Source organism: Anguilla rostrata, chromosome 7, assembly GCF_018555375.3.
Source record: "Anguilla rostrata isolate EN2019 chromosome 7, ASM1855537v3, whole genome shotgun sequence".
Taxonomy (NCBI): Eukaryota; Metazoa; Chordata; class Actinopteri; order Anguilliformes; family Anguillidae; genus Anguilla; species Anguilla rostrata.
The window spans coordinates 13,913,594-13,940,406 of NC_057939.1; the positions used below are offsets into that span (position 1 = coordinate 13,913,594).

General features: G+C 38.1%; 1 protein-coding gene across 1 annotated transcript; it reads right to left on the minus strand.

The window, feature by feature from the left end:
* Positions 1-1,775: 1,775 nt before the first annotated feature.
* LOC135258572 (mucin-2-like) lies at positions 1,776-26,813 on the minus strand. The gene is made up of 45 exons (XM_064342039.1): positions 26,715-26,813; positions 26,228-26,266; positions 25,311-25,539; positions 24,332-24,461; positions 24,138-24,189; positions 23,957-24,048; positions 23,653-23,860; positions 22,510-22,632; positions 21,762-21,882; positions 21,532-21,667; positions 21,345-21,419; positions 21,111-21,180; positions 20,054-20,191; positions 19,790-19,936; positions 18,665-18,759; positions 17,792-17,921; positions 17,416-17,659; positions 16,737-16,777; positions 16,455-16,543; positions 15,968-16,122; positions 15,173-15,311; positions 14,666-14,770; positions 14,385-14,564; positions 13,803-14,045; positions 12,657-12,813; positions 12,067-12,192; positions 10,698-11,940; positions 10,392-10,534; positions 9,135-9,145; positions 8,788-9,040; positions 8,063-8,266; positions 7,445-7,648; positions 6,432-6,664; positions 5,661-5,847; positions 5,245-5,449; positions 4,794-4,972; positions 4,332-4,401; positions 4,094-4,200; positions 3,717-3,748; positions 3,406-3,568; positions 3,281-3,318; positions 3,015-3,122; positions 2,888-2,927; positions 2,383-2,494; positions 1,776-2,142 (listed from the first exon to the last, which is right to left on the minus strand). The coding sequence occupies exons 1-45, from the start codon at positions 26,809-26,811 to the stop codon at positions 1,986-1,988; spliced, it is 7,050 nt and encodes a 2,349-aa protein (XP_064198109.1). The 5' UTR covers positions 26,812-26,813; the 3' UTR covers positions 1,776-1,985.

Genomic DNA, 26,813 nt, shown 5'->3' on the forward strand with positions numbered 1-26,813 from the left:
TATTCACTCTCACTCTCTTCCAGAATTAGAATCATTAATGTCCGTTTTATTATACCTGAACTGGAGATGACATCGGATCAATCCTGGGGGGTATTTCACTAAACAGGATTACGAGTCACCTGGATGGGTGCAGTAACACTGGAACAGCCCTTTTTTCTGACAATTGAACAAATATACAAATGACTATGTATACATGAAACAATATGTACATCCATTATAGAACCGAGCATATCTAAATCAAAGAATAATAGATAAAAAAATAATTACAAGGGGGGATGTCTATACATGAACCAAATTCATGAGTCTAGGGCAGTGGTCCCCAAACTTGTTCCTGGGGCCCCCTGTGTATGATGGTTTTCATTCCAACCACAATCGCAATCCCATAATTTTAACAAACTGTTAATTTTTTTTAATTCGGTGCTTTTCCTGTTTAGAGGGATTATTTACCCTCTTAAACCCAATTATGTCTGAAATAGCTTTGCATTCTATGAAGAACAAAATTCCCATGTTGATATTGTGCTACATTGGGCTCCACTGCAAACAATTACATAAAAAGAGATAACTTTTTTTAACAAATGAAAGAGAAAGATAAATCAATAGGTTATTTAACACGTTTCATTTCTTTCATAATTGTTTCCAGGGTTTACTCATTATCATTTGCTTTGTCTTTGAATTATTAGTATGCTGGGTAAATACAACCCATCAGCTTTCCATTTAGGTTAAATATATCTTAAGAAAAATGTTTTCAAAATACAAAAATGCCAAGTTGCTTACACATGCAAAGCACTGTCTATAAGTCATTAATTCAAACTAGCAAAATGTAGGCTTGCCATTAAAAGTGTTGGTATCCAAATTAGGCCAAGTTACAGAAACAATATTGCCTATGCAATGCTACATAAATTATTTCAAGTAACGTGGCTCAACTCAACTCCAAGTAGTTTCTTTTGATAGTGAAACACACACGTTTACTTAAATTACACCACCCCATTAAAAAAGAAAACAATATTTAAATGGAAAATCATTTTATTTTCAAAGGAAAGCAGCCTGCACAAGCAAACATGCAAATCGCATTTTGCACCACTGGACAAATGTAGCTTTTTATACAGATAAACTATATGAAAGACAAGAAAAGAGTTTAAAAAACTGTCCATCAATATAAGAAACGTAATGTAGCTGAAAATTCAGAAGGAAATAACAGCACATCTACATTTAGACCAGTAATTCATAAATATATATTTGTAAATGTACGATGTCTTTGGATATTCTTGTTGCAGGGCTTCACAAGCTCAAGGGCAACTTGCTGAATCTTCGTCTTCCAGTACAAAATGGCAGCCTTACATTATGCATGTGGAATTGAGCATTGATCATTGAATGCACTTATTTGGTCAGCTTTGCTTTTAATTAAATTAATTTAGTAATGACTTGAATAATTTCAGGAAATGTCATTAGAGTAAATAAAGTAAAACCGGAAAACCCCAAAAAAACTGATTAATGTATGTAGAAAAAATCTGGTAATATGAACTGCACTGCTTTTTCTTTTTATTTTATTGTACAATAAAATAAAGCATATTGTCTTTCACGCTTGGCATGAAGGCATTTTAAATACAGAATTGAAATGTAGATTCTGGTGAAAATGTTTGTATTCTTACCTGGTTTTCATTCAAAGATGGCAATTACAGTAAGTAAAGGCAACTGGCCTGAAATATGGCTCATTTTACATACCAATTTTCAATTTATTTTGCAATAAAGTACAAATTATTACATAGACAAGAAAATTATTGCAGAGAAGTAGTTTATTTTGATTTTAAAATATTTGATTTGAAATGGTTGACTACTAATAGAATTACATCCGCAGTCTGAGATAGTAAAATTAAAACAGTAAAATTAAAATCAACTCATCAAAGATTTCGCAATGATTTAAATGAGTACAAGAGTGAGATGGATATTTCTCTTTTGTCACTAGTGACAGACACTGTCACATTTCGCTAGTGACAGAGTTGGCACTCGCAGTCTACGATGTGCTTGTACGTGAATGTGTTCTTGGATCCCCCTTTGCACTTCAAGGTAATACTCTTCTTTTGGGATGTCTTCTCCTGGCAGCACTGGCATTCTTTCTCCATTCTTAATTCTGAATCATTCCATCTAAAGTTACAGACAGATAAAGGAACGAAGACAGAAAATGTATTTAAATCCCTGGAGTGTGACTGATGGTTCAATTCTGGTCATTTCTGAGACTGGTAAGTTCTCAGAGTACATGACAACCATTGTCACCTTCCCCATATTGACAGCAACAACTGTAATGCTTTAGATGTGGTGAAAAGAATGGCCCAACAAAACCGTAGTGGCACACTGCATATGCACAAATCCATGATCTGATCTTACCGAGAATGTGATGTGCACTGGCCTTCACACACAGGAAGCTCAACCTCATCTGTGCACTTGCCATCTATTGTAACGTTCACTCTGGACATTCTCGGACTGCAGGTATTTTTGCCTGTTTAAAGAAATTAATTTAGCAAGATGCAACACACTGGTTTTTAGATGCACTTAACTCTGTTTTAAAGATAATTATTAAACGGCTATTGTCAAAGGTGTGAGTTAACAAAGCCTAAATTTTGTGCCAGTTATAGGTTACTGACTATATCTATAAATGGGCGACAGAATCTATGAAACCATATGATATTGCATTTGAAAGAGCTAGGATGAAGAAACCTTTTGACTAGACAGGTCAGTTTCACCTTGAGTATGGATGAATATTAAATATCTCAGAAACTTACAACATACATTCTAAAATGCAGCAGTTCACATCATTATAATTTTCCATGTTGTTGTTTGTGGCCATAGGTAACAGCAATCAAATAATCACCGAATAAGAAGTAAAGCTTACATGTGTAGCAGCCTTTCTGTTTATCACAAACTCTGGATCCCTAAAAAACAGAAATTAAGAAATACATTTTTTTTTCCAAGAAATTGAACCTCAGAGCACAAAGAAAGATGTGCAAAGAGACGGGTACCTCAAGACACTGTTCTTCAGCACAAAGTTTATTCTCTATTGTAATCCCGCTTATCTCACAGCTGTACAAGACACAGGGCTGGGCGGAGTCACTCCAACGCTCTCCAATCTGCAACAGATGCACTATTCACACACACTTGCCACAACAATGTCATGAACACAGATCCATAGATACACACACACACACACGCATGCAGGCACACACACACACATGCACGCAAGCAAAGGCATTTACTTTTAACTCAAAAATTGCCAAATATTCATCACCTTATATGTATGTCCCCTGTGTTCACAGGTCTTCTCGACTGAAAAGAAATAACAGTGACATTATTTGTAAGAACTTGAGCGAAATGACCAAAATGCTTCATTTCTTTTTTCTTTTTTTTCATTACCGCAGACAGCCATATTGCAGCAGCCAGTCGAGTTGAATCTGACCAGCGTCTCGTTATCCTGGCAGGTGGGAAGAGATGAGCGGGTTTTGGGTTCACATCTCTGTGTCAGGGTTATCTTGTCACATGTGCAAAGGTAGCAGTTGGCCTCCCACACATCACCAGGCTAGGAGGAAATCACACATCGCATCACACTCAAAGAAGCTCTCCTTTTCTCAACATCATGGAAAAACAGGAGAAACGGAGCTGATCTTAGTTAAGATTGGTGTCATTTATTACACTTGCACATAGTTAAGATCACTGTAATTTCTTACCTCTTTAGGCTCTCCATGAGGTCCCACACAGTCTGAAAACCAAAAGAAAGATCCTCAATGACTGATATGAAAGTACTATATATTAGTATTCTGTGTTGGAGTGCATTTATGTGCACGATATTTAATTTGCCTGACTGCAACAAATTTAGAATAGACCCCATAGACAACTTTACTTTTAATGAAAAGCTTCATGAAAAGCTTGTCTTCTGCCCTTTGAACTTAACTTTTTAAATCCCTCCGAAGGTCTGTATGATTTGCTTTTATTGGTTACACAACCTATTTTAAAATTATTTTACACAAGTTTTTTTTATTGGACAGCATAACTGAATGTTGATGACATTGCCTCTTGGCACAAACATGTAGAGTGCTTCATTCACCGGTGCAGTCTGAGACGCAGGTGTGTGTGTATCCTCCAGCACGGTGTTTGTTGCCAGGACAGAAGCATCCAGCTGTTGGTTTATCCATGATTTTTGTGCTAATACGCCTTCGAGGAATGGAAAATGATGCCGATTCAGCAAACAATACCACAGAATAAAAAAAGCCATAGGATCTTATCTTTCGGAAACATGAGGATTTCCTTCATGACATCACACAAATAATCAAACACAATCTCACCCTCCTTCACAGATAGTGGTTGGTGTTGATGGGCACTCTTTGTAAATCATCCCTTCTGGACATTTGACATCTGGAATTAAGAGGAAAGTGAGAGAGACTCTGTGGCAAGACCAGAAAAATGTCTAGATTTTAACACAATATTACAAAAGTACAAATATGCTTGTTTTATTCTTGTTGTAAATACAAAAAACAAAAAATTTTAAAAGCTTGTAAATACTTGTATTTAAACTTAAATGTCCAGACAACTGGATTCAAATTCAAACACTGCAACTGGCCATTAACCAAATTCAAGTACACAGAAATAAAAAAATGACATAGAATCATACATAATTTATGTGAACATAATCTACATAATATGTGATAATAATGCAATAGAAATTTAATAATACCAACATTTCATAAGTCTTAGTTATGTAGGCACTTATGAAAGGCACTTGTGGCCTAAACCAAGACAATAATTACCACAGGATCCATTAGTCAGGGGTCTCCAATCCACACAAAATCCAGCATTCTGGCAATCTGATGCTGCTTTTTCCAGTACTTCGCAAGCAATGCTGTTATTTTTTGCCATACAGGAATCAAACAGGCAGTTCTTCTTCAGCAGAGTCAGGTCCACCTTTTTACTGCATTCCTTAAAGGCTCTGAAACAAAAAACAAACACTAATACAACAGTAGTAATATCGGACCATTATAAAATAAAAACAGTGTTAATAAAACACAAAATAATAATGTTATGAACACTAACACAAAACTATTAATGAACTTAATGAAACACACTGTTCAAACACATTTCAAGTTAATTTTTTCCTTAAAATAAACTGGACCTTTCTGGAAAACAAAAACACATGTAAATAGTCACTAAGATGAAAGGGGAATACCTAATAAAGTATTCGTTAATTACAGGTAAACTCACTTATGATTAAAAAGTTCACATAAAGGCACGCGTTTGCTGTCACACGGTGGAGGAGGAGTAATAGTGGTATTACAGGACACGTCTTTGACTTTACAATGAGGTTTTTCTTTTTCTTCGTATAACCAACTATAAGCAGTCTTGTCACAACAAGTATCAGGTTCGACGTTGCCATTTCTGCGAACACAAGCGCCACCACCGCATTCACCTGCACAACACAGAAGATGAAATTTATACATGTACACACTATACACACCGACTCTCAGGCTATTTTTTCTTGATACAATTAACATTGCACATACTCAATAGTATGGTTTAAATGTTGACCAACTGAGAACAGTTTGGAGCATAACAGAATAAGTGCAAGCTGTTTATTTTACGCATGGAAGCATCTTAAACATTTTGTTTTTTTTACTTACCACACTGTCCCTGCGTATTTCCATGAAAGTAAGCCATTGCCAGATTGACGACCAGTACTCTCCTCGGTGTGAGGGAAACATATGAACGAATTGCATCGATGTAAATAGAAACCTTCCAATTGCTTGTTGTAATTCTGATCCCCTGGTTCTCATATGGTTGTGGGACGTTCACATTGTTGAATTTAGACTGCAGACAGAGATAGACACATCAGGAATTCCCACATTGCGTCACTAAAACGGTGACCATAACTGAAGGGGTCCCAACTGCCTTGCTAAAACATGGGAGAGGCTATCATATAGACAGCTTTTGATTGAATATTAAAAGTCATTATAATATCTATTTCCTTACCCATTTTCACCCATTCCAAAATCATTTCAGTTCAATAATTCTGTATTGCCCCTAACATGGCTCATTGTCCGAGGACCCCCTGGATATTTAAAGTTTCTACATGCCTGAAGTTACCCGACAATAAGCTCAAACTGTACATGTAATTCACATGCAATTGCTGGTATTGCATTAGAAAGCAATGTTCTCTAGGGCTAGAGATTCATTATTTTGCTAACTCTAGATCTCTCCTCCCAGGTCTATGAGGTCACTACAGCCTCTGCTTTTCCCAGTTTGGAATGCAAATATATATACACATTCATCAGCACTCACTGCTGCAACCTGTGCTGTCAATTTGGGAGACTGCATACAAGTATGAGCTCCCCTCCCAACTTGGTCATGGATACTGTGTCTTACCTAGGATGATCTCTTTTGGAAAAACTTACCACAATTAGCCTGTTAGAAACGATGCTGAGGGTAATAATATTTTTGCCATACTGCACTCGGACTGCCCTGACACAGGAGGCATTTTCAACGCAATTGAAGTTGTCCACAATGACAGAGAAATTATGTTTTTGCTTTTTCTCTTCCACCAGGATATAGGAACAGTCCTCTAGGAAGTCGTAGGGTGTTCCATCAAAAGTAATGTAGTGAGGGTCTCCATACACCTGACATTGACCTGAGAGGTTGAGAAAATCCAGGTGATAGAAATTACAAGGCAGAAATATTTGGAGATGGAAATTTGCTCTTGGAAGTTCTACACGTAAAGAAACACATGCACACACAGACACGAAACTACACACAAACACGCACAAACACACACACACATGCACACACACAAACACACACACATTCACACACACATGTGTGAACTGATCAGATAACGTGGTCTTTGCCAGGCAAAACATTGTAATTACTGAACAGACAATATTAGAAACCAAAGAAATGATTGCTAATTTAAATCACAGGAAATCAGCGTTGTTACAGCAGCTGACACACACAGTTTTTAAATGCACTTACATTCAGTAACTCTAAACAATAGCCCTTTTTATTTTTCAGTGTATCTCAGGAAACTTGTATGGGGTTATGTTACCTTAGTATACTGTAGCCTCTTATCTTAATGAATTATAGATTAATCCACAATTGCATAATATCCCTTCAAAAGAAAGTAAAACATTTACATATGCTAGAGGACAGTATGTGTGCATTTATATAATTGGGATGCTTATATTTCATTTTTACAGCATTATAATATGAGCAAAATACTTAGCCTAGTACATTCCACATTAAACAATAAACATAGTCATTTATAATGATACTGGTTAATGTATTTTTGTTCAAGCTAAATGTTTTTACTAATGTTCCCATTTTTTTGTATTTTTTTGGCCATTTATTTATACAACAGGACCCCCACCACACACACCAACCCACTTCACTGCCCCCAAGACTCCGAACTCACAGTCACACTCCCAGGTCTGACAGCAATCATCAATTGAGACACTCCTCATCTTCCCATTTGGGCAGTCAGGTGTGACCTCTGGCGAACAGCTGACGTTATTTTGGAAAATTGTCCCATTATTACAAGTATATTGGATGCAATTCTCGGTCCAAGTTTGGCCGCAGGTCCGGTTTCTGAGCTTCGTCTCATCCCAGCAGGAGCAATCTGCAGGAAAACAGCTGACAGGTAAGGAGCTAGGTTCAAATCTTTTCGTGATCCAAAAAAAAAATGTAAACAACCACCTCTGACTTTACTTATGGTTATGGGTGGGTGTTTGTCACAAAAGTCGTATGTATCACGGGTTTTGCCTCTTTTTTGCAGTTCTGTGACTTTCCATGTTTCTTGACATTGCCATGATTTCCTATTTTTTAGTGCTTTCTGTGATTTTTGGCAGTTTTGGATGGTAACTGTCAACCTCAAGGAAGCCTCCAGTCAGTTTCTCAGATGTATGACAGCCCTTGCCAATAGCATTGATGCCGAGCGCTCTTTCTCTTGTTACAGTAACCCTGTCAGTAGTGCTCCCTCAACCTCCACCACACACCCCAACCCACTTCACTGCCCCCAAGACTCTGAACTCACAGACACACTTCCAGGTCTGACAGCAATCATCAGTTGGGACACTCGTCAGCTTCCCATTTGGGCAGTCAGGCTTGACCTCTGGTGGACAGCTGACCTTATCTTGGAAAATTGTCCGATTATTACAAGCATATTGGATGCAATTCTCGGTCCAAGTTTGGCCACAGCTCCAGTTTCTGAGATTCTTCTCATCCCTGCAGAAGCAAACTGCAGGAAAACCGCTGACAGGTAAGGAGCTAGGTTCAAATCTTTTCGTGATCCAAAAAAAAAAAAAAAATGTAAACAACCACCTCTGACTTTGCTTATGGTTATGGCTGGGTGTTTGTCACAAAAGTAGTATGTATCACGGATTTTGCCTCTTTTTTGCAGTTCTGTGACTTTCCATGTTTCTTGACATTGCCATGTAGCTACTTGTTACTGTAGCAACAGTTGTACATGTTATGTCAATTGCTACAAATTAAATTCATTTTTTAAAATAAAACATTGATTCCTGCTTCTTTTTCAGTTTTTTCCAAGATTTTCAACAACTATGCTATGACGGCTCCATGATTTCAGCCAATATATTCCATGACAAACACCCAGCCATGCTTATGGGCACACAATTCATATATGAGATTGAAGTTATATGAATCATTTATTCATTCATTGTTATGAATGTGGCACCCTGCATCAAGAGCACTGCATGTACTGTTAGTTATTTTAGGACCAGGTACTTTTTTTACACTTACCTACTGTTGTAGTTGCTGATTCAGTTGTCGTTGAAGTAATTGTTGGTGTTATTGTTGATACAATTGTAGTTACTGTAGTGGCGGTTGTTGGAGTTACTGTTGGTGTGGTTGTTGATTCAGTCACAGTTGTTGGAGATACTGTTGTTGATTCCGTTGTACTTGTTGAAGTTACTGTTGGTGTGGTTGTTGATTCAGTCACAGTTGTTGGAGATACTGTTGTTGATTCCGTTGTAGTTGTTGGAGTCTTGTTATCCTTGTGGTTGTTGATTCGTTACTGGGTGTTGATATTGTTGGTGTTGATTTGTTGATCCAACTGTAGTTATTGTAGTTGCAGTTGTTGGACTTACTGTGGGTGTGGCTGTTGATTCAGTCACAGTTGTTGGAGATACTGTTGTTGATCCTGTTGTGGTTGTTGGAGGTTCTGTTACTGTGGTTGTTGATTCCGTTGAAGGTGTTGAAGTAATTGTTGGTGTTATTGTTGATCCAATTGTAGTTATTGTAGTTGCAGTTGTTGGAGTTACTGTTGGTGTGGCTGTTGATTCAGTCACAGTTGTTGGAGATACTGTTGTTGATTCCGTTGTAGTTGTGGGAGGTTGTGTTACTGTGGTTGTTGATTCCGTTGAAGGTGTTGAAGTAATTGTGGGTGTTATTGTTGATCCAACTGTAGTTATTGTAGTTGCAGTTGTTGGAGTCACTGTTGGTGTGGCTGTTGATTCAGTCACAGTTGTTGGAGATACTGTTGTTGATCCTGTTGTGGTTGTTGGAGGTTCTGTTACTGTGGTTGTTGATTCCGTTGAAGGTGTTGAAGTAATTGTTGGTGTTATTGTTGATCCAATTGTAGTTATTGTAGTTGCAGTTGTTGGAGTTACTGTTGGTGTAGCTGTTGTTTCAGTCACAGTTGTTGGAGATACTGTTGTTGATTCCGTTGTAGTTGTTGGAGGTTCTGTTACTGTGGTTGTTGATTCTGTTGAAGGTGTTGAAGTAATTGTTGGTGTTATTGTTGATCCAATGTAGTTATGTAGTTGCAGTTTTGGAGTTACTGTTGGTGTAGCTGTTGATTCAGTCACAGTTGTTGGAGATACTGTTGTTGATTCCGTTGTAGTTGTTGGAGGTTCTGTTACTGTGGTTGTTGATTCTGTTGATTCTGTTGAAGTAATTGTTGGTGTTATTGTTGATCTAATTGTGGTTATTGTAGTTGCGGTTGTTGGAGTTACTGTTGGTGTGGCTGTTGATTCAGTCACAGTTGTTGGAGATACTGTTGTTGATCCTGTTGTGGTTGTTGGAGGTTCTGTTACTGCGGTTGTTGATTCCGTTGAAGGTGTTGAAGTAATTGTTGGTGTTATTGTTGATCCAATTGTAGTTATTGTAGTTGCAGTTGTTGGAGTTACTGTTGGTGTAGCTGTTGATTCAGTCACAGTTGTTGGAGATACTGTTGTTGATTCCGTTGTAGTTGTTGGAGGTTCTGTTACTGTGGTTGTTGATTCTGTTGAAGGTGTTGAAGTAATTGTTGGTGTTATTGTTGATCCAACTGTAGTTATTGTAGTTGCAGTTGTTGGAGTCACTGTTGGTGTACCTGTTGATTCAGTCACAGTTGTTGGAGATACTGTTGTGGATCCTGTTGTGGTTGTTGGAGGTTCTGTTACTGTGGTTGTTGATTCCGTTGAAGGTGTTGAAGTAATTGTTGGTGTTATTGTTGATCCAGTTGTAGTTATTGTAGTTGCAGTTGTTGGAGTCACTGTTGGTGTGGCTGTTGATTCAGTCACAGTTGTTGGAGATACTGTTGTTGATCCTGTTGTGGTTGTTGGAGGTTCTGTTACTGTGGTTGTTGATTCCGTTGAAGGTGTTGAAGTACTTGTTGGTGTTATTGTTGATCCAATTGTAGTTATTGTAGTTGCAGTTGTTGGAGTCACTGTTGGTGTGCTGTTGATTCAGTCACAGTTGTTGGAGATACTGTTGTGTGATCCGTTGTGGTTGTTGGAGGTTCTGTTACTGTGGTTGTTGATTCCGTTGAAGGTGTTGAAGTACTTGTTGGTGTTATTGTTGATCCAATTGTAGTTATTGTAGTTGCAGTTGTTGGAGTCACTGTTGGTGTGGCTGTTGATTCAGTCACAGTTGTTGGAGATACTGTTGTTGATTCCGTTGTAGTTGTTGGAGGTTCTGTTACTGTGGTTGTTGATTCTGTTGATTCTGTTGAAGTAATTGTTGGTGTTATTGTTGATCCAACTGTAGTTATTGTAGTTGCAGTTGTTGGAGTCACTGTTGGTGTGGCTGTTGATTCAGTCACAGTTGTTGGAGATACTGTTGTTGATCCTGTTGTGGTTGTTGGAGGTTCTGTTACTGTGGTTGTTGATTCCGTTGAAGGTGTTGAAGTAATTGTTGGTGTTATTGTTGATCCAATTGTAGTTATTGTAGTTGCAGTTGTTGGAGTTACTGTTGGTGTAGCTGTTGTTTCAGTCACAGTTGTTGGAGATACTGTTGTTGATTCCGTTGTAGTTGTTGGAGGTTCTGTTACTGTGGTTGTTGATTCTGTTGAAGGTGTTGAAGTAATTGTGGGTGTTATTGTTGATCCAACTGTAGTTATTGTAGTTGCAGTTATTGGAGTTACTGTTGGTGTAGCTGTTGATTCAGTCACAGTTGTTGGAGATACTGTTGTTGATTCCGTTGTAGTTGTTGGAGGTTCTGTTACTGTGGTTGTTGATTCTGTTGATTCTGTTGAAGTAATTGTTGGTGTTATTGTTGATCCAACTGTAGTTATTGTAGTTGCAGTTGTTGGAGTCACTGTTGGTGTGGCTGTTGATTCAGTCACAGTTGTTGGAGATACTGTTGTTGATTCCGTTGTAGTTGTTGGAGGTTCTGTTACTGTGGTTGTTGATTCCGTTGAAGGTGTTGAAGTAATTGTTGGTGTTATTGTTGATCTAATTGTAGTTATTGTAGTTGCGATTGTTGGAGTTACTGTTGGCGTGGCTGTTGATTCAGTCACAGTTGTAGGAGATACTGTTGTTGATTCTGTTGTAGTTGTTGGAGGTTCTGTTACTGTGGTTGTTGATTCCGTTGTTGTTGTTGGAGATACTGTTGTTGTAGGACAGGTTTTGGAACATTTCTTTGTGTTTTCATCAAAGTAAGGGAAATCTTCTGGACATGTTGGGTAACAGCCTGTTTAAAGATGGAATTTTCAGTTGCAATATGGACTTGAGAGTCATATCAATTTAAACCTAGTGGTTCCTAGTTATCATCAGAATTATATGAACTAAGAAGAATCATTTTTATGAACACAGTTACCTTCCAGTTTTCTGGAGATGTAGTTTTTACCACAGATCTTGATGTCAAGTGGACCACATGATTTGTAGTGCCATGTGGCATCTGAGCTTTGTGGATTCTGTTCATTGTAGTAATCGCAATATATCGCTGTTGGGATGCAGGAATACAAATTCAGAAGCACATAGTCCTTATACACAGCAGTAACAACAGTTGTGTTTTTTATAATAGAAGCTTATGGCTGTCAATATTATTTTAAAAAACTATTTATGCACATAGCAGACAACTTTATCCACAGCAATGTACATAGCTATTATTTTATTTTTCTGTAGATAAATGTTCTACTAAAGCAATTCAGATTAATTAAAAATGTTCTCAAGTATACAAAAGCAGAGTCCCTCCATCACTGAACTGTCACTGTTGTCATGCTGAGAACATACCAAATAATCTGGTATGGAACCTAGTGAAGATAAATGCACCACAGTAGCCAAAAGAAAGCTAACCCTGGCAGGTTTGAATAACTGTTAAATCAATGAACTGCATAATAACATTCTTATACAGTTCAGGGGCTTAAGTCTCTGATGAATGATGAATCTATTGTCCTTGATACATACGACACCGTTCGGGAGTCCGCCAGTTCACAGTGACACCCGCCTCACAGCAAGCTTCTGCAAATGCTGCTACAGCTGTGCAGAAACCATGGGATGCTTGATCAGCACTGCAGGAGCAGGACTCCTCCACACATGCTTTATAGTATGGAATATAATCCACCTACATAACAGACAAGAACATACAAGGAACAATAATGTGACATCATGGGGATTTTCTGTGAATAAAAAAATGTAGTGTTGTGGCAGCAAACTCAGAGCACTATTCCCTTGAAAGCAGTGTGACGGTATTTTTAATACATTTCTAATGTATTCACAATGCCTCAAATAGAGACCAATAGAGAAAGTGGTGATTTAAAAAAAAAATTAAATAGCGGTATTAAACAAGACTTGACAGCAAAGAAATAAACAAGCACTGGTATAAATGGAAAATATTTTTCAAGGGGGAAATCAATATGAAAATTAAACCTATTCAATCTCACCATAGTTTTGATATCACAAGTAATGTTTCATAGATTTGTAATGGAGCCTATAACATACTTCAGCCATGACAAAATAAGTAGTTAGCTGCGGCACTAATGCACTCGGAAAGGAAGGGAGCTATCTGACTGCCAATCATGAAACCAAACCCCCACCGTTAATTTAATGCTAACAAACCACAATAATTTAAAAATGTGCTTTAAAACTAGCTGTGCTAAGGCCGGGTGTCACAAAATTACAGAAATTTAGTTGGACACGCCCTAATTTGGCAGTGCCTTGAGTTACACCTAGCAATTGATACTTCTGCCTTGGCAGTTAAAATTGGGTGTCTGTAATGTGTATATACAAACAGGCAGGATCATGATCTTCCCATTACAAGGTCCAGAATTTAGTTTAGTTTTTTTTAGTACAGTCGATGTGTGTGTAATGGGATGGGTTGTGTAAGGGCTGATATGAAAGAATAAAGAAACTTCAGCAGATTACTCAAAACCACATTGTGCTCTGGAAATGACAAGGGGATCAGCCCTCTTAGTTAATTTCATTTGAGAAGACCTTTCTTATCTTAGTAACTTTTATGATGACAATATTTTCTCTACCAGGCCTGTGTGGCTGTTCAGAAGGTTTGCAGTCAGGTATGGTTATGGGTTTTCTGTACTCTCTGAAGCACTGTACCTTTTGGTGACAGGCTGTGAAGATGTCGCTAGAGATGATCTTGCATCGTCGCTCTGCCCAATTAGCGCAGTAGGAGAAGTGGACACAGTTAAACTGCACTTCAGTTGCATCCGAGCATTGTGGGACAGGCATCTTCCAGCTGTTTCCAGATGTCAGGGCATCTGTCTTCTCCTTTGACCCCCGTATCTGCAAATCGTCCTGCTCATTGTTGTTGAAGTTCCCACAGAGGCCACAAACCTTGTTCTGTAAATTTATGCAAGAGAAAACATGATGAGCACTTCCTGGGTTCATAAATAACATACACTGCACCTCAATGTCTAATTCAGCTTAGCTTGGCTGCATTATACTATACAAACGTACAGTATGCATCTATTGGCAGTACACCTGTGTAATTTTTTCAGTGAAAGTAAAACACATTTATCTTTATTCTGAATACCAACATAATGATAACTGTACATAATTTTTTATTTATGTATTATTTATCCAGGTCTGGTGAGATAAATATCTCTTTTTCACCGAACCCTTAGCCCACTATAATTCTGTCAATGGTCATGTATGTGCTTTAATATAAAAAAGTCTCACCTTCCACCTTTTCCCAAGGGTGATTATAAGTCTGGTGTGCTTGTCCCATATGAGGGTGATGTCCAGACTGGGAATCCAGATTTCGAAGTACAGGCCAACGGTGTGAACTGAGTATAGAAGCTGTGTGTCGTTGCCAATCTGCCCCACTTCCAAATCGTGTAAGTTCAGAGTGTCTTTACCCTGTTCGGATCAAGGGAAATTCATCACCCAAGAAATCATGAGAACATGTGAAAAGGGCAATCTGGAGGAGGATCCATTTAGGACAGGTGCAGGTGGCTTACCTGCAGTTCCAAAGTGATTCGGCGGGAGCATGTCAACCTCTCCTCACAGCAGGGGACACTCTCTGCTCTGATGGAGAAGGTCCTGTGTCCACTGCCACAGTCATCCTGGGACAAAATTTGACAGGAGTGGATCAAACATGAACCCAGTAAAAGCAACTGCTTGCTGATTCATTATTGTCAACTGCAGTTAGCTAAGTTCCACCAGAAAGGAACAACATGAGTGTACAACCAGCCATAACAGCAATAAAACTGCTTGCAGTGACTAGCCTGCTGCATGATAAAATTTTAGGTTTTAAGGAAATGGTATTAGATGATACACTGAATTGCTCATAGCACATATTATTCATCAAGGAATTTAGGAACATTCAGTCTGATTCAATCTGGTTCTATACATATAACCACTGAATAATAAATATCACAGCTTTCAAAATGTCCCTTTAATAAAAAAAAGAAGAGCTAAGGAATTTGAATGGCCAGAGCAGAAAATTGCCATGCAATGAGACTCACCTCCACCAGAGTGTACTCGCAGTTCCCATCAAAGTTGTACCACTTTGAGTCAAACGTCTTGTAATGCCCATTCCCAAACACCTCACAGTTCCCAGAACACGCCTCTTCCACACAGGCCCAAAGTCCCCCCTTACAGGTGCTGAAATCCAACAGAAAAACAGCTATAGCATCATATGATTAGACACTATTTAGTTTATTAGCATCTGTAAAGGCCAGAATTTAATCTAATCACTTGTCCTCAATCAGGTTCTGACTATAGTTTTTTGATTTAGTCCGTTTATTCATTTAGGGGGTACCAGAAATGTCCTGTCCGATGAGTGATAAAGTTACAAAAATCTATGCAAGCGATTTGCTAGAATTCGCCCAGTAGCCTAATGCATCCTGTGTCACCTAATCAAATCTTCCAGCAACTGAAATCACAGCTGTCTTGGTGAATTTGTTGATTTTAATTGCTCATAATACATTCTTATGGCTGTGTTGCATTTGACTATGTTCACATGATCTAAATCAGCACTTTCCATTGCATTTTCATCATTCTCAAAGTGTATGAAAAGAAGAATATTCTAATCATTGTATTGAATGGCCAAATCCGATTCAGAGTTGGAAATTCAGAGTCGGGTACAGCCCAAGTTAGTATGTTAGTATGCCTGAGGAGACTTTTCTTCTGTGGTTCCCCTCTGGATTTCCCCTCTGGACTTTCCAAACTGGCTATTGGATCTTGCTGATGAGCTATTCTGTTGTTGGTGTCATCTTTTTCTTTTATCATGCCCCATCAAAAGACTGCTGCACACTTACCATGCCTGACAGTCGGATGTAACAGTCTCCCCAGATTTGTATGCCACACCGCTGAACAGACAAGGGCAGTCTGCAGGTGCCACACAAGTCCCATTATGGTCTTCATATTGTCCGTCTGGGCAATAACAGCCACTCTCACAGATTGTACTCATAATCTAAGAAAGGAGGAAGACATGTTCTGAAGGTACTGTAACTTGATGAGACGGAGACAAACCTGAGCATTACAGGAGCTGCTTGAAATAAGTCATGTTTCTGCAATAACATCTCTTTTCTGAAAATATTACTTACACTAGAGGCAAAGAAGACTGAGACTACTATTTTTTTAATCAATATTTTTTTAAAACATGCTTAGTATAAAACAACAACAATAAAAAATATTTAGTTTACTTTGCTTCATCAAACACGTCCACTTAAAGGAACATAACTCAAGCACAAATAATTAATAAAATATGTAATAATTTGAAAAATAAGATTTCTGTTCACTTACCTCAGGCATGCCCAAGGAGGCACATTTTCTATTTACTGTGTTAATTGATGAATTATAGCAATTTACATATGTCTTTCCATGTGAGCAGCCTAAAAAATACATTCAGATTTACCTTGTTAACATATGATCAGAAATAGAATCAGAATAGAAGAAACACCCCAATTTTCAAATGTAACAATGCCAGTGTAATTGTTATTGTGAAGCATCACCCAATCCACATAGTACACAGATCACAAAATTTAAGTCTTCAATTATATTAAACATAATTGGAACTGAATTTACCAAGTGGTTCAGGGCAGTCAAGTTTTCCATCTTTACAATTGCTGAAATGGGAAAAATATTTGAAAAAACATCTTTCAATGATGAACGTGCATCTATCTCAAATGAGCATATTACCTCAAGCATTCACAACATAGTTCATTCATAAAGTCAAGAAATATGGGGCTCCATTGTGCCATAATTAAGGGAAGGAGATATGGATGCATATGAAGCATGCATATTTACTGTATTCCCATTGAGAATCTATATCTCTAGTGTATCGTTGGAGAAAGCCAGTGGATTAATTCAGTCTGTAAATAATCTCCAAACTGCAAACAGACTAATATGCTCAACAGGATCCTCCAGGAATAAAGATGCAATTATCCAAGAAGTTGATTGGGCAAAGAGTGCTGTTTTTATATTGAAAAGCAGCACCCTTTTGACCAATCAACTCCTTGGAAAATAGCATGAACATTGCCCCCGGATCAGGTTAGCCATGTAGCATAAGTTACTGTGCCATGGCAATATACCCCGATTGAAAGGGAGTCAGCTCTGTGATACGGAAAACCCAGGCTTTAAAGCTCAAGTTAGCTTGCTAACCCTGGTATCTCACTTCATAGTACACCGCCTGTTCACTTTTGATCGGAATACATTATACGTATAAATCACCTCTTACTCTCAGTCTACACCTGCATGAACTCACCATTTTGTTTTTCCAATAAAATGATTCCCTGGTTTCAGAGTTTTCCCCAGGTAGTAACACTGGCATTCTGACCGAGTGGTACATGTGCCATCACTGTTCAGGAGAGAACCATGTGGGCAGCCACATCCTTCAACAGGGGCATCGTGTACATCACAGGCGGGATCAGGCCCCGCTAGAGATTGGCAGGTGGAGTTGCAGGACCGTGCGTCATAAGAAAACATCTGGCCACTGTTACAAGGTTCCACTGAAATTCAGAAGGATGACATATTAATTCAGTGACATGTTACAGTTTGTCTGCTTCCTTAAATTCAAATCTGCTTTGAACAGAGAAAAGGTCAAATGCTGGGTTTATTTTTTATTTTATTTTGATACTCACCGCATGATGTAGTATTTCTCCAGTCCCCCACATCAATGCCCTGATTTAAACAGGCTTTGGCATAGTTGCCAAGGGCAACACACAGACAGTCCTTGTGGCCTTCACAGTTGCAGACTATCTTCTCACAAGCCTGAAAGCAATTGGAAACAAGGTGCATGTATGTTTATGTAGTCAGGACTGGGAAACATTATAATTGTGTTATTTAGAGTGCCGTGGGAGGAGCCTGTTTCTACATCAAAGCCTTGGGACACAATGAGAACTCAGGTCAGGAGGCTTCCTTCTAATTAAGTCTTTAAATGTTCACCCATCCCCTTGATGACCATCAAGGGAGTAATCGGAACATCTAATAAGACTCTATTATGAGTCCTCTTCTTGTGTGTTGCTGGGTGGCAAATCCTGCTTGATCTTATTGCTGTGATGTGCCCTAAAATCTGGCACAAGTCTGTCGCACTGTGTCTACAAAATTGAGCCCAGCTGTGCCACAGGATAGCACATTATGATAACAGTGTCAACCAAGGAAGCAGGGATGATTTCCAAGTGCTGTTACACACTAAAGATTACTTTCGTCAATTAAATGAGTCTTTAAAAGACTTTACAGGTCTACAGGTGAACAAAAACAAGGGTAAAACAACCGCTGCTGTCCTTCAAAACACAGCCAACCAACATTTCCTTTCACTTTCTGTGCAGTTGCACTGAAGGACTGCACTTCTCAGTTGGCACAGGAAAACTGCATGGGCCTGCACAATGAGCATCCGCCAGAGGGTACTCCTCATCAATCAGAAGCCACCACCAGGATCTGTCATGTAATACATGTATATTCTGTAGGACATTTATCAACTGCAAACATATTATTGACATTGAGTTTTGACTTGCCTTGACATAATCCTCACTGGGAACTTCATTGTGGCAACTTGCAAATATCCCACTGGGCTCCATCAGGTAAGAACAGTCCTGATGGGCATATTTATCTACAAAATATGTATTATTCATGCATTAATAAATGACTGTGCGACTGAATCTCCTTCCCTTAAGGGAAACACTACCCCTACATGGTGATAAGACACTTTCTGTTGTAAATTATTGACAACAAAGCTTCTTTATATGGTAAGACCTGAGATACACACTTCAGGAATGGGGGTGTTGTTTAAAGACATTGTTTTAATGATTGCTGGTAAATGTAATGTAATGTAAATTGCTGGTAAATCTTGGGACCTTCCTACCTCAGTATCTTATAGGAACAACTTGGGGATCCTCCCTATACTGACACTGTGGACTGTAAGGACCTTATTTCAGAAGTTGCACCTCTACACCAATAGGAAGAGTGGACTAGTACAACCACAAGATTAGAATCATGGGGAAGAACTTGGGTCCTTATCGGTGGAACTGTTTATGACTATTCTCTGTGAATTGTGAATGAGTTGCATGCTTGGTGTAATGGTCTGGCATTCTACAGTTACTGCATATATGATGGGTGGATGGGTACTGAATTGATCTAGTAGTACAATAATCACATAGTGTTGAAAGCAACCTTAGGGAAACAAATCTTACTGGTGATTGTTCAGAACTCTGCAAATATTCAAATTTGAAAGTGAAAGCAAATTAGATCAGTAGTCCTTTGCTGGAATGGTTACATTGGTGGTACAGCATTGTCGTCTCACAGCTAGAAGGTTCTGGGTTTGAATCCGGTCTGGGCCTTTTTGTGTGGAGTTTGCATGTTATCCCCATGTCCATGTGGGTTTCCTCCGGGTACTCTGGTTTCTTCACACAGTCCAAAGACATGCAGGTGGGCTAATTGGAGACTCTAAATTGCCCATAGGTATGAGTGTGTGAGTGAATGGTGTGTGTGCCCTGCGATAGATTGACAGCCTGTCCAGGGTATATTCCTGCCTCTCACCCAATGCACACTGGAATAGGCTCCTGGATGCCCCGTGTCCCTGCCCAGGATAATGGATGGATTTATATATGGTATATATATGGAACAAACTATATTGAGCTTACCAACATCGCTGTTGCAGATGCCAGGCGTTTTGCTGTTACACGTGCCCATTACCCAGGAGAGAGCAAAATATTCTGCCACACTCTCTCTGATTTCAGACCTGCATATGAAGTCATCTCTGGTGTCATCATTGTGGTTCCCACACAGACCTGAGAGGACAGATGAGAAAAAGCAAATAATTATTAATACTGGTGCTTTGATTATGTAAATTAAGAAAACTTTCAAACTATATCGTATAATTTACTTGGCGAAAAAATAAAACCTACCTTTAACTTTTCCAGATTCACTTTTAGGTAGTGTTACATACAACTGAACCTTTGGTTTAACTTGGACTTGGATCTTCATGCCAAAGGAGGTTTGCACTTGAACATACATTGAAGACTGCCAGAATACCATCACATGTTCTATGTAGAAAAGCAATATGGATGCAAATGTATGAATCCTGAAACATGCATGTTCATTACACAAACCAACTGTTGAAGGAAACGCATGAGCTTAACCATTCACTATGAAGTCTGCAATATATAACAAGTGATTTCGCTGAATTTTCAAAAAATTTAATTCACAAATACAGCACTGCCAGCGTCATATGAATATTTGTCCTCTTACCTGCAAAGATTAAAGGCTATCTAAAGCTATCTGAAATTTGACTTAGTGTGTTGAAAGGGTTGCCTCCATTATGCATACCACATTACATGCATACTAGTGTGGTGATTAATTAGATATGTTTTCATTTTTATTTATTTCACAAAATGGCAAATTAAATCAAATTCCCAGCATATTACATACACACTATTGAAAATCAATTTGCTTAATGACAAAAATAGAACTTAACAACAATGTCTAAAGGTTTATAAATTATAGGCATCATTACTGCCAAAGTGCATAGTGTTCTGTTACTGAGGAGATGCTGCTTCTGCTATTATGCTGTTTTCTCTAAATTGAAAGAAATCCAACAGGGTGGACATCAGCGTAAGTGACTGGAAATGTATGGTATGGCAAGGGACATATTTGTCCAATGTTTCAGACCCACAGGACCTTGTGGTGAACTTTAACAAGGTCTGATTGAATCCTCCCTTGAAGGATTGGTTACTTGGCAAGTCTGATGAGTTTGATCATTTATCGTGCGACATATGGTAGAAGAACAAGAACAGGAAGACAACAACAGCAAAAATAACAACAGCTAGAATAGGATGTCTCCAGATTAGGCATTTGGCATTCGAATGTTAATTATAAAATATCATAAAAACTAAAATATTTTGAATGTATTCACATGCAAACTAATAAAAACATTTAAAAGCCTATATTCTTGCCATTACTCACCAGTCAAATGAAGCTCAAGGATTTCTTCATTTTCAAATTTTACACTATCTTTGGAGAAAGTATATGTTTTCTGTGGGTTTAAAAAAAAACATAGAATATATATTTTAAAATAAATTACTAGAAAGCTGAAGCCATTGAAAGGGGCATTAAATAAATAATCCCATATTACATTATTGTTATTGTATGCAGTTGAATGTACTACACACTAATAGCAGAAAGAAATACACAGTATACCTGTTCAATTTGAAGAATAACTTTTCCCAAAAATAAGTCCTCGGATAATTCAATGATGATAGTCCAGTTGAGTCCCTGTTCATTGGAAGCAGTACCAAAAAGTAGAACAGCTATTGACATGCACTTATACAACATATACACAACTTGTCTCATAGAAACACACTTACGTAAACTTATCACAACCAACCTGAGATGCCACATAAGTGCATGCTTTTGGCAGCATGTACTGTTTACCATCATATGTTGTCACAGATCCTCCTTCAATTATACACCTTTTTTGGCAGTTCTCCTTTATGCATGTCCATGCACCATTTTTGCAGGTACTTTGAAGAGAGATACATGATAAATGATTAATTTCCAACCAAGACATATATTGGTGCAAAAAAAGTATTGTTTGATGTAAAATTTGCTCCTCACCACGACTGACATTTTGTCATCCGATTTTCACCTTGTGCAAAGATCTTCCCACCGTATACACAAGGACATTCCTCCTTTGGTATACACCGACTACTATTCTCAAAATTGTTGAGGACCTTACCTAATGCAAAAACATGCCAAACTCTCAGCCATGTCCCCACTTACATGCCATTCACATTTCAGCATATATTTGGGTTTGTCTTTTCCTGTAGGGGTCTGTACTGTGGTATTGACTACATTTGGAATACTAGGAATACTGGGGAATGCATTTAGAATTCTGAATATTGACATTTTATATGTGCACAAAATATCAATAAATTATCAATAAATTAATTGATAATTCATTTGAATTAGTAAAGGGAGGAATGTGGTGGTTACAATAATTCTGGCTAGCGACTTTGAGCCAGTTTTTATTTCAGCAGCCTTTGATCACAAGTAAAAGTGGAACATGTGGAACACTTTACAGTGAAGATCACATCTGTCATATCCCCACTTTACTCAACCAAGCCAGGATGTACTTAGGGAAAAACGTGCTTGCCTTGTGTAGAAAATCAAGTTATGCATGCATATCTCAAGCCAGAATCAGGCCCCAAGAGATTAAATAATGTATGGCTAAAAGTAAGCATGGCAAAAACACAGTTATCCATTAATACTAACTGAAACACTTGCTAACAACACATTGTTCCTGTTGCAATAACAATAAAGGCCCATGGACACTGCTATGCAGCGATGCTGACTGAACACTCACCAGCTGGGCACACACAAGTTTCGACTGTGTTTTCACTGTTTATGAAGTTGGGGTGGGAGCAGGTAGGCGTGAAGGGATTACCCTGCTCCATATATATCAGGTCACCAGGACAAGTGGGCTTAGCTGTACAGAGGATGCAGAGGGTGTAGTATAATTTATTAATATTTATTTGATAGAGATTACAGGTCACTCTCAACTCTGTGTCAACAATAGTAGTACTACTACTACTAATATTAACTAAACTAAACTAAACTAGTAGTAGAATACGTTCATGGCAACAATATTCACAGAAGTCCCTCACTTACATTTTTAAGAACGTTCATCATTATTTAAAAATGTTTTGCACAGCAAGTGTCATTTTAGGCAGCTTGCAAAGCTACCATTTTGAAACGATTCAGAACTGTTGTTTTTAATATGCATATTTAGCCATTTATTTCTCTGTGTGAAATGCTCAGTGACAAATGTCAAGCTTGCTCATCCTTACAACATCCTTCATCAGTCTGGAAGTGCACTAACCACTGCTTTACACAGCCAGTTACACTGTATAAAGTGTATAAAGAAAATTAGATTACAGGCATTTAGCAGATGCTCTCATCCAGAGCAACTTACACTACTTTTACATAGCATTTACACGGCATCCATTTATGCAGCTGGATAAATACTGAAGCAATGTGGGTTAAGTGCCTTGCTCAAGAATACAACAGCAGTGTCCTATGTGAAAATTTAACATGTGACCTCTAGGTTACAAAGCCAGTGCCTCACCCATTAAATTACACTGCCTCCCTGCTGGAGGGCATGCTATTTACTAAAAAAACAGCAGGAAGTAGAACAGACATACTAAGTATTGAAACAATGAATATGTGTACAACGAACTGATTTTTTATCTAACTATTCACAATGAATGAACTATTCAAATGTATAAATAAATAATCTTTAATAAAAGCTGAGAAGCTGCACTTTAATCAGATGCGATTTGTTTTATTACAAATCTAAAATTATGGAGTACAGAGCCAAATCAAGAAAGTATCCCTTTGTCCAAAATGTTATGGAAGGCACGGCATATTGCCCAGCATATCCCCTGGACATATTTATTTCACTAAAATCACTTCCCAGAGGAAAGAAACGTAAATCATCATTACTCACGGCATTTTGATGCTTTCCATCCAGGTTCATACGTTTCCATATCACAGTAACGTTTTATGGCACTGTAAAATGCACACTCCAGGGTCTTCGTATTTTCATAGTAGTAAATATTTGCTTGGCAAAGTGAACTATATTTTTTAAATGGGTCAGACACGTCATCATTTTCAATGAAAGAACACCCATAAAAGTGTGTCAGAAACTTGCAGCTCTATGACACAAAAACAAGAGTTAGTTATTCATACATGCATTCAGTGCAGGAGTTGTATAATATGAAATATAAATATATAATATAAAATTTGCAAACCATTCCAAGTGTATTGGAGGTTCGGGTCTGGCATTCCTCCGTTTTATAGATAAACCTTGATGGATTAATGTCTACATTTTCGCTTGTGCCTCCTGTTTTTGGCATGCACAGAAAGAATGTCAGTTACTTGAGTTTAATTTGAGAGCACAGTGAAAATGACGGAAATCTTAAAGGCACGCACCTTGCCAACAAAGCGCATCTTTCTCCTCAATATTGCTTTCACCCAGCTCCACCTGGCACAGTAAGGAACCAAAACAAAAAATGTCACGTAGAATAATGTGCTAGCCAGAAAATAATTCAATAAGTCAATCCTTTCAGTCGTGAAAGAAATGGTGAGGTAACAGGAGCTGACGAGAATGACCAATAATCTCTTACCCAGAGGTAATCAATCTCACTGCCAGCAAAACGCCAGATGACAGACAGTTCCAGAATCTTGCTTTTCAGCTTAGTGTAGATGCCATATGGGTGGATATGCTTATACATGTGATCATAAGGAAGAGAAACACTGGGGAAAAGGAAACACATGCACTGGGAATTACATCTGTTTAGCCACACTGAGAAAGTGTTGTCCCAATATATGATTTATATGAAATTTTCAGTAATTTATTTTTTTATTTTACAGCTGCTAAAGGATTAACAACAATCACTTTTAAATCAACCTGCACAATTCAGTGTAGTTAACATATGTTGCTATAACAATACTGCCTCCTACTGATTAATGAAAGTATTAGCACTCAAGCTGGTCAAGTATACTCTACTTAAAGGGCAGTCATTTTCATCAGCCCTGCTTACTGACAAACAAAAAATTGGACCTATGAGTAAATGGACTGCATTTATATAGCGCTTTTATCCAAAGCGCTTTACAATTGATGCCTCTCATTCGCCAGAGCAATTAGGGGTTAGGTGCCTTACTCAAGGACACTTCCACACACCCAGGGCAGGGTTTGAACCGGCAACCCTCTGACTGCTAGACAATTGGTCTTACCTCCTGAGCAATAGTCTCCTGTGCTGTTTTCAAGCCTGGACACTACAAAAAGCTTTTTCTACTATAGCATCAATTTGTTCATCTGTTTGTTTTGTTAATAAAAACCTGAATAAAGTTTCACTTTGCTGAGTCGTAAGCCTCCCTTAAGTCTTAAGTGTCTTAAATCTTTCCCCATAACCCTTACATTTCATACCCACAACAAATTTAGTTTAAATTGAATGTCTCGATTCTTTAATTTCAAACACGCAGAACTGTATTTTACCAGGTACCTGTCAACATCTGGATTCTGAACACTGAATAAATAAATGGAAAATAAAGGTCAAACACACTGTCACACACAAAATAAGGTCAAAACATTGTTGTACACACCTTTCAGCCTCCACAGTTATCATTCCATCTGTCACAACAGTTATCAATTTATTAAGAATGAACTCAACTTTTTTGATCAGACCGGTTTTTAAACTGTGAGTGATAATGATCTTGTACTCCACATCTTTATGAATGAAGTGCAGGAGGGTGGTCGGGCAGGTAGTAGACAAATGAAACGGAATGCCTCTGAATGGCTCAACAACACCACTGCCAAAGGTTTGACACACTTCTACAACAAGAGAGAATAATCCGCAGTGAGACACAACAAACAAAAAGAAACAATTAAAAAAATAATTATACCGAAGTATTCAAACCACTGATATTTATGGAGGGAAAGGTACGGGTGAGGTTAATATGTTAAGGACTTTATTAACTATTCACTACTTGTAAAAGATTAATTACATGCGGCAAAAACACACCTCCGCACACCCCAGCGGGACAAACGTTAGCTTGGTATGCAGGTTTAATGGCCTATTTTTCCATCATGATTAAAGGCACAATGGAAAGACGACGGTGCCGAAACCTTAAAAATGAATCTCATCATGGTAAATAGGCTACCAATAGCCATAATATATCCTGAAAATAGACTACCTGGCTTTTTTTAGGTAAGCGAGGGGTATGATTTCCATATAAAACCTACTAATAGGCTACTCTTTTTTTCCGCGATAGACCTTTCTGATTAAATTAACCAGCCTATCAATGCATTTTACTCGCGTTTGTGTCTAGTGCCAACTGATTTTTCTGAAACTTCAAGAACGTTTTAGGTTACTGTTAATACAGTTGCGCATGCTAGTTCAATAATTTCCTAGTGCTGCGCATGATATACGGCAATTTTAGCCAAGTCACAACAAAAATAACTGATGAAATGAATTTTAAGGTTTTTGCGCCGTCGGCTTTCCATTGAATAGACTACTTACTGATCTGCTCGTTGACTGTTTCTGCGAAACTGACTTGACCTAAAAAATAATAAATAATAAAGCCGTTTAAAGACTCAATGAAAAGAGTTATCTTGCATTAAGTACCCTGTATTAACTTCAGCAGAGGTAGCCTACATACTTCAAATTCCAAGTAGGTTAAAATACGATGTAAGAATTTTTTATTGCAGAATTGCAGCGGCGTCACTTTTATAAACAAATACAAACAGATTAGACGAATATGTTTTTTGTTTTTAGATTATAGGCTAATGAATTTACCCGGTTAAGACTATCACTCGTACAAATAAACTCGTGAAATAAATTCATTAAAATAACAGCCGTGCAGCGCCCTCAAAAACAATTTTTAAATTTCATTTAATACATTTCAAGAAAATTATTTTCAGATTGGTCGGTCATTTTTATATGCTATAGAACATTTCAATCAAAAGCACGTCAGACTTGATGAGCATTGCCTAGGTAGGCTACATACCCAGAAAGAGGAGTGACAGTACAGTCACGAGGGCCAACTCAGGAGATGCCATGATGCTTATCGGTGAATAGAGCGATGTCACCGTCAGAAGTAACATTT